We start from the raw sequence: 14,825 nt of genomic DNA, 5'->3' as shown, positions 1-14,825 counted from the left end.
GTTTTCTGAACCAGAATTTCAATAAGAAGGCTACTTAAGCCTTAAAGTAATTTTTAGAAAGCAGAGAATTATCCACTCCCTGCACTGAAATGGATTCTAGAAGTCTTGAGTGTATGATTTAAGATGCCATAATTTCTGGAAGGGCTGGGATGATGGCTAGAGAAGGGTACAACCTCCTCTTCATCTGGTGAGATTTTTGCACGCAGAGGTTTGTGCGGTAACTAATTTATTTTCTTTTGTTCATTTTGCACCTTTAAGTTCTAACCTGCGTCTTTCATTCCTTTCCTGGTCTCCTCCACGTTCTGTTAATCCATCTACAGTTTTCAGTAAGTGGTCCTATTAATTTATTTTCTACTCTTTGCTTTGTCGCATTAACACTCCAGTGTAATTTTCATCCTGTTGAAAGAAGGAACAGATAGGAATAATTGGCAATTGGGGGTGGGGGGGGGGTGGAATAGTTGATGTTGAGGATAAGCAGGTTGAATAGCCATGTCCTTCAATTCTGTTCTTTACTCTCCACTGCAGAATAGAACATGGAACACAGAACAATAGATAAGAGTCTGTTTGTTTGTAGTTGCTCCAACTGTTTTCATACTCTGGGGATGAGTGAGCGGATATCACCTGAGGATGTAATCCTGTTTGGCCTGTCTGTGCTTTGAATGATGTGTCAATGCTACAGTTTGAATGGCACTAATGGATAGGCTGGCTTTTACCCCCTTGAATGCCTTTCCGTTTTTCCAAAAGTGGCAATTGTAAGTGTACTGATATCACCTGCAAGCCAACAGTAAGTTTGAATGCAGTATTTTGGGTGTCTTGGTGGTAAGGAGCAGGGATTGGAAAGACTTGTGATCCTTACACAGTGCTGTTATGATCAAAATGCCCCCAAAAGCACATTGGTAAATGTAAAAAGTGTAGTGTAATTTTTAAAGTATGTGCTTTAAAAAAGTTATTTTGTGTGTAGGTAATGGGGCTCATGTCATAGTGTGATGCAGCGCAGAAGGACCCATTTAGCCTATCATGACTGTGGCTACTCTTTGGAAGAATATCCAGTTAATTCTACTCTCTTGCTCTTTCCCCATTGTCCAATAAATATTTCTATTTGAAGTATTTAGCCAGTTCCCTTTTGAAAGTTGTTATTGAATTTTATTTCAGAAAGTACATTTCAGGTCATTACTTGCTGTGTATTTTTTCCCCTCATGTTGCCCCTGGTCCATCTGTCAGTTACCTTAAATATGTCCCCTCTGATTTCCAACCTTTTTATCACTGGAAACAGTTTATCTTTATTTTCTCTCTCAGAACTCTTTAAAATTATAAATGCCTCCATCAAATCTCATCTTACTTTACCTTCTCTCCTCCAAGGAGAACAAACTGGTTTCTCTTGCCACCCCATGTAACTGTTCGGTAAACTCACTTAAGGGCGTGATATCTTCCCTAAAGTCTGGTGTCCAGAATTGGCCACAGTTGTCCAATTGAGTACTTTTATAAAAAAAAAAAATTTAGGGTACCCAATTCATTTTTTCCAATTAAAGGACAATTTAGCGTCCACCTACCCTGCACATCTTTGGGTTGTGGGGGCGAAACCCACGCAAACACAGAGAGAATGTGCAAACTCCACATGGACAGTGATCCAGAGCCGGGATCGAACCCGGGACCTCGGCGCCGTGAGGCAGCATTGCTAACCACTGCACCACCGTGCTGCCCGTCCAATTGAGTACTTACCAGTGTTTTATAAATGTTTAACATAATTCCCTAGCTTTTGTGCTCTATGCCTCTATTTATAAAGCCAAGGATCCTTTTTAATAATCTTCTGAACTTGTTCCACCAGCTTCAAACACCGCCCCCTGCCCCCAAGTCTTTCTGCGCCCTCATTTAAATTGTACCATTTAATTTGCATTCTTCCAATCAAACTTTATCATATCGCACTTTTCTCTGTGTTAAATTTCACCTAGCATGTTCCTGCCTGTTCACCAGTCTGCCCACATCCTTCTGAAGCCTGTTCCTATCCTCAGGTCTGAATTTTGCATTATCTGCAAACTTTGAAACTATGCCCTATGTACCCAAGTCCAGGTCATCAATATATATATATATCAGAAAGAGCAGTAGTCATAATATGAATCCCTGGGGGACATCACTGTGCACTTCCCTCTATCCTGTAAAATGATCTTTCATCAATACTTCCTGAATTCTGTCTTGTAGCCAATTTGTATTTATACAGCCACCTTTTCTTTAATGGCATGGCCATTCATTTCACTAGAAGTCTTATTATGTGGTACGTTATCAAACACCTTTTAGTCCATCAACCATAACATCATGATTCACTCTTTTTTTGTTATTTCATCAAATAATTCAGTCAAGTTCGTCAAACAATTTTCCTTTAACAAATCCGTGCTGGCTTTCATTTCTTGACACTTAATGACACTTGGAAATATTTGTCCGGGATTAATGAGCATTATCAATTTCCAATCCTTTGGCACTGCCCGCATATCCCAGAGTGATTGGAATATTGTGGTCAGAGCCTCTACAATTTCCACCCTTACACAACAATCAAAAGGATGTATCCCATCCAGATTGGATGACTTTTCACTTTAGAGTGTGGTCAACTTTTTCATTCTTTACGTTACCCTAATCGTTTTCTTTACTACCTCCTATTGTGACATTGGCAGCATCCTCTTTAATAAAGGGAGATGTAGGTGAATTCTGTTGTCCAGCTTTTTGTAGCTACAATGCTTCTAAAGCCCTCCATATGTTTAGTGCCAGATTGTAGTACAGCACAGCAGCGTGAGTAGAAAATGGAAGAAACTTTTAATGTTGCCAGGATAAGCACCAAAGCAAATGAGGCTTCCTGTGTCTGACGGTTTGGCAGCCTGGAACTATGCGCGCTTGTGCGTGTGGGCTTGTGTGTATTGACTTTTTTGGGGCATTCTTATCATCAACCCCCCCCCAACTAATATTTTCACATTTTTGAGATGCTGCGAAAGAAGCCTAACAAACTAAAGGGAAGCGTTGCTTCAGGCAGTAAACTGAACGTTTGATTCATTGGTAGTTTGACATGCTGGAGATGGACCGACTGGAACGGCAACTGGTGAACCTTCCTCTCCTCCAAGATGCATCATCATACATCCCAGATACGGTTGACCTCACCGAAGATGCAATGGCAAGGGAGTATTGGCTGAGCTGCTTCGAGGATGCTTTGGATGGTGTAAGTTTTTTGTTTTAAATTTAGAATACCCAATTATGTTTTCTCAAATTAAGGGGCAATTTAGCGTGGCCAATCCACCTAACCTCCACATCTTTGGGTTGTGGAGGTGAAACCCACGCAGACATGGGGAGAATGTGCAAACTCCACACGGACAGTGACCGAGGGCAGGGATTCAAACCTGGGTCCTCAGCGCCGCAGTCCCAGTGCTAACCACTTGTGCCACATGCTGCCCCTTGGATGGTGTAAGTTTGACATGAGTAGAGTTACGTAGAATTTACAGCACTGTGACAGGCCGTTTGATCTAACTGGTTTTTGCTGATGTTTACCCTCTACATGAGCTCCTTGACACTCTTCTTCATCTAACCCTATTAAAATAATCTTCTATTTTGTTCTTCCTTGTGTAATTCCCTTAAATGTATCTATTCTATTTGCCTCAACTTCCAGGAGCTACTGCTATTTGATCTCTTTAGGTGCAATCAGGAAATGTTAGTTTCCAGATTTTGCTTTTACAATTCTCCCTCTTTTTTTTTTTTTTACCCTTCTTTCCTGTTTTGCCTCGGATGTTCCCTCCCGTTAGGGTTCAGTTCCACACCGGCAGCTGCCCAACGCCTTGTCTAAGCAGGCAGTTGGTCGGTGTACGTCTGAATGATGGATGCACGGCTGCTCTATCACACTGGGCATCATAGTGACGTTTGACTCTGTTGAGATCCAAATACCACACTTCCAGGAGACTTGTTGGGTAATTATCAGAGACAGAAATCCTGATTTGTTTTATTTTCCTCCTCCTCAGCCCAACAAAGTTAACAATGTTAGTCTTAACTAACAGCATCAGCTGAGATCAGTTGCATTAGGTATTGGATCTAGTAATGTCTGTATAGGTTGGTATCACATCTTACGGTCCATGTGCCTACAAAGCCGTTGAAATAAAATTAGCATTTTTCAAAATCAATATCCGGTGAATTGGGATATTATTACTTTTCTGTTGCTAGTTGCCTTTTGGGATGACCGTCACCTCTGAGTCAGTAAATTGTGGCATTAAGTCCCACTCCACCAACCTGAGCACATAACTCAAGTTGACACTTAAGTGCTGTACTGAGGATGTGCTGCACTGTCAGTAATGCTGTTTTTAGGATGAACCGATATTCCAAGGCCCCTCAGGTGGCTATAACTGATCCCATGGTACTAGTACGAAGAAGAACAGGGTATTCCTCCCCAGTATCCTGGCTGATATTTGTCCCCCAACCAACCTAAAAAACAGATTATTTAGTCATATATTAGTCATTTAGGGCCTGGTTTAGCACAGGGCTAAATAGCTGGCTTTTAAAGCAGACCAAGGCAGGCCAACAGCGCGGGTTCAATTCCCATACCAGCCTCCCCGAACAGGCGCCGGAATGTGGCGACTAGGGGCTTTTCACAGTAACTTCATTTGAAGCCTACTTGTGACAAGCGATTTTCATTTAGTTTTTTTCATTATTTAATTGCTGGTTATGGGACCTTGTGGGCAAATGAGCTGTTCTGTTTCCTGCATTGCAACAGTGGTTACAGATCAAGAGTGCTTTATTGGCTGTAAAACAATGTGGTATGTCCTGGGGTAAAAGACAGTGGAGAAATTAAGGTCTTTTTACTTGTTTTTAACATGAACAGAAAATGCTGGAAACGCTTGACAATGGAGTCTTCTGATGAAAGGTGATGCCTGAAAGGGCAAAGTATTTTCCTTTCTTTACAGACGATACCGGACTTGCTAAATGTCTCTTGGCATTTTTATTCGGATTCAGATTTCCAGGATCTAGTCCTTTTGTTTTGTGGTTTGCTGTTACATTGGTACCTTGTAGTCTTGCCATTACTGGAAGATGAGCGATTTGATCCCCATCTTCTGCCAACTCCATTGTTGGCAACCTGCTGCTGGGAAATTTGAGGGCAGAAACCCACATCCAAAGTGCCGCAGTGTCTGCATTTATCGGGGAGGTTGGATCAATGCACTCTCAAATCTGGAACTCCAAAACCGGAAGCACCAGGGGCTGGATTTTCCACCCTGCCGCGCCACATTTCTGCTCCCACCTGCCGGCGGGATTCTCCGTTGCACCGGCTGGTCAGTGTGGTTGCCCATTGTGGAGCAGCCCCACGCCGTCTGGAAACCCCTGGGCACCCGCAAAACGGAGAATCACGCCGGCGGAGAATCCTGCCCCAGTTGTCTGGAGTTTTATTTTGAGTGCACGTGCAACATCTGGACTGGCCATGTGTGGTGCTGCAACATAATGGGAATTATCCTGTCACAAACACCATCGCCTTTCGGTGGTTACATTGAGAAACTTTAGAATCCCTTGGATCTGAATGAGGCCAGGAGGAGCAGATGCATTGCTTGTCATCCTTTTCAGATAAGCTTATAGTAAGAAATGCATTTTGAGTAATTAAAAGTCCAATCAATGGTTAGTCTTGTTGTTGAAAAATGCATTTTCCAGCCCATTGATCCTATGTGACCAGGTTGTGGCAGTAGATTAGTCGTATTCCAAAATCTGTAGCCCAACCCTCATTCTAAAACAAACATAGTTGTACACACAAGCCTACAGTACAATATATAAATAAAGGTGGAAATACCGTACAAATTTAAGAAAATTAGATAATGTAATGGTGAATAATTGGGCAGACATTTTGTGGTGGAAATTAATAATATTGAAATTGGCTTAAAAAGAAAATCAATAACGTATCTGATGCGACCATCAATTCACTCGAAGACACATGGAGAAGTAAACTGGATTTAATCAGCTTAGAACTGTGCCTGCCTGCGACCGGTACAACACTGAAGGTGGCCCCGCAGGTCAGCTGCTCTTATACTTCCTCTAAAGGGTTGGAGCCATGGGCAGAGCCCGTACATGCCCCAACATATCCCCCTGTGGGTGAAGCCACACAATGGCCCATAGGTGGAGCCCACAGGGTTAATAACATAACATACATAATACAGTGCACTGGTGAATTATCAGTAATTATACATTCACCACAGTATCTCAATTTTTTTAAATAATTAAAATCTCAAGTAAGGGACAATTTAAAAATTGACCACGGCCCCAAAAGCTATCTCTGCAAGTCCGACGGGGCTGCAACCCAGAGTTTGTATTGATGTGCAGACCGTTCTTATATGGGGCAATGTGATAGTTATTCTGAATGTGATAGTGATACTGAAACACATTAGTTGACTTAAATGAGGTCACCACATTTTGCAAATGTTGTTTGAGGGAAAGCATTTCTTTCATCAGTTCTATAAGGATTTTACTTCTAGTCTTACTGACAGCTGCACTCTCAGATGCTGAAGTTCTGGAATTTCATCTCTAAACCTGTCCGCCTCTCTCCACATATAACACACGCCTTAAACCTACTAAATGTTTAGTAACCCAGCGGGAATACCTCCTTCTTCAGCTTGGTTTCATTTTTTGATTACACTTTTATGTGAAGTGTCTTGGTACATTTTACTACACTAAAAGCATTTATGCCCATTTACGCTGATATTGGGCAGTCAGCTACAAATGCATTCAGATTTTGTACATCTGGAACCCCCTTCATAATTTATCACTTTCATAAATGTTTAATGGCGAACACAGCAATAAGCACATCTTAGAAAACAAGTAACAAAAAAATACAAAAAGACAAGTGCACTTCTCTATGCTTCATACAAGAATGTATTTCCATGAATCTGGTTCACAGTAAGCTCTTAAATCTGGAATTAGGGACCAAGGCATTTCTGGACTTCAGAATGATGATAGAATGCTTAACCACAAGCGTGTGAATTGGATATAAATATGTACCCAAAGTGTAAAATAGTGATAAAGCATTCGGAAGCAGTAATAAAAAGTTTTTAAAAAAAAATTAATCATGGGATGTGGGCTTCGCTGGCTGGGCCAGCATTTATTGCCCATCCCGGAGGGCATTTAAGAATCAACCACGTTGCTGTGGTGCTGGAGTCACGTGTAGGCCAGACCAGGTAAGGACGGCAGATTTTCTTCCCGAGAGGACATTAGTGAACCAGATGGGAATTTACGACAATTGACAATGTTGCCATGATCATCATTAGACTTCTAATTTCAGATTTTTATTGAATTCAAATTCCACCAACTGCCCTGGTGGAATTCGAACCCAGTTCCATACAGCCTGGGTCTCTGGATTACTAGTCGAGTGAAAATATCACTATGCCACTGCCTCCCCTTGTATCCAAAGCAGTGATGAAACTTTATAATGCAATATTATGTTATCAAGGAGTTGATTTGGGTGGGGGAGGGGGGGCACACACAGGAAACAAGGTGACCTTAATAGCCCCGTTGTTTTCTTATCTCATCCATCTTGCATCCAGAATGTTTACATAACGGTCTGCACATCAATACAAAGTAATTGGTTGTGAAACAACTTGGGATATTCTGGGTATGATGAGACACAACATAAATGTGAGTTCTTTCTTTGTGACTCTTCTCTGTTCAAATATATCACCCTATGAAACCATTTAGATCAGCTAAAAGAAGTTGTTCCGATATGAAGCTGTGTTTTTGTTTCTTCTGTTTCAGGTAGTAAAGCGGGCTGTCGCTAGCCAACCCCAGTTATTGGATGCCACAGAGCGAGCAGAGAAATTCCGGCAAAAATACAGGCACAAGCTTCAGACATTGAGGCACCAGCCATTGTGAGTATTGACCAAGGCCAGTGTTCAATGTGAATCCAAAGTAATTGTAGATTAATATAAAAAGCGCACAATTCTGTGGTGCTGCCAGCCTTGAAAACATTATCACTTCCAAGTGCTCTGGGCCTAAATTCTTTTTTTTGCTGCACTCCATGTAAATATTTGGCTCTTCAACAAATCAGATGTTGGGGTATATCTAATGATCAATATTGAACTGGATTGTTACCAAAGGAAATTAGCACAAGTGTTTTTAAGGGGAAGCTAGATATGCAGTTTAGAGCGAAAGGAGAAGGAGGACATGCTAATAGGATTCAGTGAAATAAGATAGGGGAAAGCTCAAGGGGAGCATTAATGCCAGTATAGACCAGTTGGACCAAATGGCCTGTTTCTGTACTGCAAATTCTATGGAAGTCAATGAAATGGTGAGGTAATTTGCAACCTTTATAAATCATTGGTGTGACTTTGTGTATCCCCACAGTGCAGAAAGGATATTATAGCCATTGAAAAGACAGAAAGCAGTGTGAACGATTGAGGGAATGGAGGGATTGGATAATAAGGAGTGATTTATGTAAATTGGGCAGGCCCCCAATGTCTTTGAGAAGTTTGAGCTATCGATCACATTGCTTTTGAGACTAGACAAATGTTGACTATTACCAGGTGTTCCCCCTTATCCAGAACAGTAGCACCAGAGGGCACTGTCTGCACGAGAATGATGTTAAATTCAGAACTAATCTGCAGAAATGTTATTTCACTGAGTTAGTGGTAAATTGATGGAGCAGAATCCATTGGAAAACAGTGGAGGCAGATAGTTTGGATTCATTCAAGTGTAAATTAGATAGATTTCTTTCACAAAATAATATTTTGCTTTTTCCATCTGAATAACTTGAGGCATGACTTGTGGTATGTCATGGGCAAAACAAGCAACTTTGGATCTGTAGTTCCAAAGCTTTCCACCATTGGGGGGTGGATTCCTTGCCTTGTGTCTGAATGTGTTGTCAACTAATTATAGAGATCAATTGCGATGATTGCTGAACAATTTCATTATTCTTGTATCATGCGAGTACCAGGATGGCAGAAGGTGAACTCGAGGGACCCTGACCTTTCCTTGTTAAGCAGTTCCTATCGTCCTATACTTAAGTAGTCATAGAACATTTTGTGACCAATCAGAATTGCTATTTTACGAAAGTTAAAATCCATTGCTGTCAAATAGGTGGAGAAATTCTTGAGCAACAACCCTTCGCCTGGGAAATCTTTATTTTCCATAGTGTTAAGTTATTTATGCCAGACCAGAAATTTAGAATTTAAAGTTAACCATATGTATTGTGCATCGATTTTCTCCCCATCTTCTATCTTGAAGATGCAGACTCTTGACAGACTCTTGACAGACCCTGCACTGGAAGCGAGGAGTCTTCCAGTGCTTCACAAAAGTAGCTATTACTCATGGAGAAGCTTGGATGTCAATAGATAATTCAATATGAAAGGCATCAATAATAAGCCTGATCCTGCTATCACACACCTTTCACATTTGCACCTTCCTCTGGGGATAGTAACATAACTCAGTAACCTTGGGATGCGTTACAATTGTTTTTTTTAAAACGTAGATTTCTGTACACTTGGCTGTCCTGGTATATCCTGAAAATGCTTTTTCACTTCCCTTTTCTCAGTGCGTACGGATCCCTAACAGTCAGAAGCTTGTTGGACACGCGGGAGCACTGTCTGAATGAATTCAACTTTCCAGATCCTTACTCAAAAGTAGGCACTCCTGCTTTCCTTTACTTTTCCTCAAAAAGAAATATCAGTAATTTGCTTGCAGAAGAGAGCTGGCCAAATGTATTCGATCTTTTGATCGCATTGGTTATGGAAAACTGGGGGCTGTGATGTTGTTGCTACACTTGAAGATTAAAAAGCTCCTGAAATATTTCAAGTGTGTAATGGTGCTGAACCTGCTACCAGAGGGCACTGTTGAGAAAAATATTCTCAGTGATGTTACGAGAAACATTTGCTGTCAACTCATCAAGTTGCCTCATTTAAAGTTGGCCTTTTATTGAATAATACCATGAATTGTAAGGGCAAACACCATTTTGTACATATAACAGTGTGTTTTTTGGTAAACGATAACAATGGTATATCAATAACTACTAGCACAGCGACTTCCTCTTCCTCTCTCCCGCCACCCCACCCTTCCAAAGACCTTTTTTTAAAAAATCCTGTGAGCCTGTCACTGATCCTTTCTCCTGGTGGGGGGGGGGGTCACATGACCCATCAGATCCATGGTGGGAAGCGCTGGCTATTGGAGTCAAGGAGTCGTTAGGTTTAGAAGCTTTCAACGGCAACACGGTGGCGCAGTGGTTAGCATTGCTGCCTCATGGCGCCGAAGTTCCAAGTTCGATCCCGGCTCTGGGTCACTGTTCGTGTGGAGTCTGCACATTCTCCCCGTGTTTGCGTGGGTTTCGTCCCCACAACCCAAAAGATGTGCAGGGTAGGTGGATTGGCCACTCTAAATTGCTCCTTAATTGGAAAAAATGATTTGGGTACTCTAAATTTTAAAAAAAAGTTTAGAAGCCTTATCGCAGTCCCGCATATAGCTGTTTTTCCAAAAATAAACCCCAATTTGTTTACCAGCCTAATTGGCATCAGTTCCTCGCAGCTATTAACATTTGGCGACGAGGTAAAGCAGAACTTTTTCTGTTGTCTGCCTCAAGATGTGAGAACGGCCCTTTGGGGGGGGGGGGACAAATTTAATTCTACCATGAGAAACCCAAGGGAGAATTCTTTTTAACATTTAGAGTATCCAGTTCTGGGTTTTTTAAAATTAAGGGGCAATTTGGGTTGTGGGGGTGAGACGGTCACCCGGGGCCGTGATCGAACCCAGGTCCTTGCCGTCGTAAGGCAGCAGTGCTAACCACTGTGCCACCGTGCTGCCCAGCCCCGGGGAGAAGTTGGCAGTGAATAATTTCACCATGCAGGAAAAAACTCAGCAGAGACATAACTTGACAAGAGCGTTAGAGACTGCTCAGGCTACAGAAAGCGCTGGAAAAGGTGCATTAGAATTGCAAAGCCTGCAGCTAGGCGAGGTCAATCAACTTTGGCAAGAAAGCTCGGAGTCTTGGTGCCAGGGATGGGATGCTGAATGAGTCTAAGAGCAGTGAGCAAGACAGGGCACAGAGATACAGAAAGTCCGGTCTGCAGACCAAGAACGTAGAAGTATGGTATCAGTGCTGGGGAGAGCACCCCCAAAGGAGGTGCAAATTTAAATATGCAATGTGTTTTTCAGGAGGGAGCATATTAAGATTTAATGCAGAGCCAAACAAAACCAACCAAGGGCCAAACTAAAACTACGGTTCCGGCGCATGGCTTAGAAAACTACTACAGAGTAAGCAATATTAAAGTGAGCAAGTCAGCCCCAATTGCAATTGTGTTAATAGTGAACGGTCAGCCACTAAGAATTAAGGTGGATGCAGGAGCCTGTGCCACCGTCACCGGGGGACAGATGTATCGGTATTTGCAAGGTGTGGTCTAGGCCCTTAATATAAGAAACACAATGGCCAGGTCGGCCACGTGAACTGGAGAACCCTTGAAGATGCTCGGTATCACAGCAGCACCAGTAACAGATTATCATGGTCAAGGGCCAAGTCTCATAGCATGAGATTGGCTCCGTGAGATCCGATTAAATTGGTTGGAGATTTTCAATTAATGAAGGCAATTTTCATGGAATATTAAGGAAATATGAAGAAGTATTTCAGAATGAACTGGTCAAAATACAGTGTTTCAAGGCAAAGATCTATGTTGATCCTGAGGCAACACCCAAGTTCGACAAACTCGTCTTGTGCCCTATGCTTTATGCAAAAAAAAGTAGAAGCTGAGCTCAAGTAGCTGGAGGATTTAGGAATAATTAAGCCCATGTGGTTTTCTGAGTGGGCTGCCCCCGTCGTCCCTGTTGTTAAGCTGGACCGGTCTGTCGGAATATATGGAGATTATAACCTAACCATCAACCAAACAGCAAAACTGGATTGGTACCCTATACTGAAGATTGAAGATCTATATCGCAAGATGCTGGAGGGTTGTTTTGCAAAACTCAATATGAATCACACTTCTCAGCAGATAGTTAGATGAGGCATTTAGGGAATTCGTAACAGTCCACAAAGGCTTATATCGATAAATCCAGCTACAGTTTTGAGTATCTTCAGGGGGCGACATGTTCCAGCATACTACGGAAAGCTTGTTACAGGGCCTGCCCAAGGTAATTTTCTATGTGGATGACTTATTAATTATGGAAACTTCTGAAGAAGAACACTTGGCAAATTTGAAGGAAGTGTTGAAAAGATTAAAAGAGGCAGGGGTAAGGCTCGAGAAAAATGCACATTCCAAGCTCACGCATTAACATTTTTGGCATTTGGGGTTGACGCTCAAGGACTGCATACGTTGGAGGAGAAGGTTAAGGAATCCTTGGATCACCAGCCTTCAGAATACGTATCAGAACTAAAATCATTCTTGCGGATGGTGAAATGTTATGGACGATTTATCCCTAACCTGTCCATGTTGCTGACACCTTTGCATGCGCTTCTTAGGAAGTACCAAAGGTAGCATTGGAATAAAGTTAACACACGTCTTTTAGCACTACTTCAGTGATGCCTTTGTGGGTAAAGCTGGGCTGTGGTTGTCAGGTGAGAGGCGGTTTAGTGTTTTGGTTTCATTTTCGGTTTGTTGGTTTGGACTGAAGAAGAAAAGAGCAGTGTTTCCCTGTTTTCTCTGTTTTTATTTTTAAAGCTGTTGCAGTGAACTGACAGCACGTTCGGTGTGGCAAACTTGGCAGCTTTAAAGATAGAGTTGCTTTGCGGAAGGAGTTTTGAATTTGCTGGTTGGAAGCTGGATGTCAGGGAAAGGGCCAGTCCCATTCAAGTGAGATTACAGTGTGCTGGGCCACGCCTTTGGAAGGGGTTTTGGTTGATTGGATTTTGTATTGGATTGGAATAGCTAAGGGGGATTCATTAAGAGTTGTATACATAGATTATTGTAGCTATTGTGTGCTTTTTCATGTTTGAAATTGAGAACAACTTCTTGCTGTATTTTATATAAGTTAACTGCATTCTTATAATAAACTTTGTTTTGATAAAAGCACCTAGGAAGTCTGATAATTCACACCTGAAGTGAAGGCTCTTGTGCTCATCCTCGCCAAATTCAACTTAAAAGTTATAGGTCATGTGAACTTCATAATACACTTTGGAGTTTCTAAGCCCTGGCCCATAGCAACATCAAAAGGAAGCATTCGAGAGGGTTACAATGACATTGCAGTCTTCAAGCCTCTTGGCCCATTTTGATCCTGCTAAAGAAATAGTGCTGACCTGTGAGGCCTCGCCCTAGGGAATAGGAGCAATATTGTGTCTCAGATTTGAGGATAGTGTCGAGAGACCTCCTGCTTTCACGTCAAGGACACCATCAGACGCTGAGAGGGCCTATTCTCAGATGGAAAAGAAGGTTTGTCTATTATTTATGGGGCGAAAAAGTTTAATCAGTACATTTAAGACAAAGTCATTCCCCCCTCACCCGGTCGCTTCAACGATGGGCCCTGCTGTTGGCGGCATACGACTATACGCTCCAACCTAGGCCAGGCACCCACATTGACATTGTGGATGCCTTAAGCCGCCTTCCTTTGCCACAAAGTATTCCACCAGTACCCCAAGAAATTGTGCTCGCTCTTAACCTTCTGGACATGTTACCTGTATTGGCACAAAAATCAAGTTGTGGACCCAAAGGGACCCCATTTTGTCTGAAATCAAGTGGATGGTCCTTCACGGTTGGCATCATGACAAGTCAATTTCGACCTTTCCAAATCAGAAAAGTGAGCAGAGTTGCGAAGATGGTGTACTGTTATGGGGAGCCAAGGTGGTCGTTCCTGCTCCTGCTCGGACAAAGTTATTCGAAGAATTGCACCGTGCACATCCTGGTATGACGAAAATGAGAATGTTAGCTCGAGGTTACGTGTGGTGACCTGGGATCGATAAAGACATTTAAGACCTTGCTAGATACTGGAACCAGTGTCACGTACAGCAAAGTTTACTGCCCTCGGCTCTTCTGCATCTGCGGAAATGGCCAGGTCAGCAGTGGGTGCAACTCCATGTTGATTTTGCGAGACCCTTCATGGGCCGCATGTTTCTCCTCATTATTAATGCTCATTCGAAATGGACGAACGTTCATGAGATGAAGACCACGACCTCCGTCACAATTGAAAAACTACGGCAGATGTTCGCAACATGGGTTGCTGAAGTGCTGATCTCTGACAATGGACAGCATTCACACAATGGACTGCACACACAAGTGAAGAATTTCAGCACTTCATGCAGACCAATGAGATTCGGAACATAAGAACAGCCCTATCACGCCATAGATGGGTTAGCTGAAAGGGCCATCCGGTGGTTTAAATCTGCTCTGAAAAAACAGTCCTATGTGCCTTTCCAACTTTGGCCCATTTTCAAACGTACAGAACAGCTCCTCATGTAGGCGTCTTCGGACAAGACTTTTATCTAATATTTCCAAATTTGGCGGGGAGGGTGGGGGCAAAGCAAGATGTGCAGAAGAGTTACCATGACTCCGTCAAGGTTGAGGTGACTTTTCAGGTAAGCAATTTAGTTTATGCGAGAAATTTCAATACTGGTCTGAATTAGGTCCCTGGGATGGTCGTGGCCAAAACGGATCTAATATCATAATGTAGTTGACTTGCAGGGAAGAGAATGAAGAAATATGTGGGTCATCTAAGGAGAAGAGAATCATAGAATTCCTACTGCGAAGAAGGAGGCCATTCGGCCAGCGTGTGTACTGACCTTCTGAAAGACCACCCTACCTAAGCCCATTCGCCCACCTTCTCCCCATAACTCCACATAGGGGCAATTTATCCTGGCCAATCCACCTAACCTGCACATCCTTTGGACTGTGGGAGGAAACCGGAGCACCCCTGAGTTTAGAAGCCCTCTT

At 42.5% G+C, this 14,825-nt stretch overlaps 1 protein-coding gene across 3 annotated transcripts in view; it reads left to right on the top strand.

Moving 5' to 3' along the window:
* Positions 1–14,825, top strand: part of pank4 (pantothenate kinase 4 (inactive)) — an 82,598-nt gene that overhangs the window by 43,045 nt on the left and 24,728 nt on the right. For all 3 annotated transcript variants that reach the window (XR_011935403.1, XM_072478064.1, XM_072478063.1), the window contains 3 exons: positions 3,044–3,199; positions 7,747–7,859; positions 9,521–9,608. Coding sequence is in view for 2 of the 3 variants with exons in the window: in XM_072478064.1 (XP_072334165.1) it covers positions 3,044–3,199; positions 7,747–7,859; positions 9,521–9,608 (357 nt within the window). In the remaining variant the exon portion in view is untranslated. The remainder of the gene's footprint in view (positions 1–3,043; positions 3,200–7,746; positions 7,860–9,520; positions 9,609–14,825) is intronic.

The sequence above is a fragment of the Scyliorhinus torazame genome, chromosome 16 (assembly GCF_047496885.1).
Source record: "Scyliorhinus torazame isolate Kashiwa2021f chromosome 16, sScyTor2.1, whole genome shotgun sequence".
Taxonomy (NCBI): Eukaryota; Metazoa; Chordata; class Chondrichthyes; order Carcharhiniformes; family Scyliorhinidae; genus Scyliorhinus; species Scyliorhinus torazame.
This window is presented reverse-complemented; position numbering and strand designations above follow the sequence as displayed.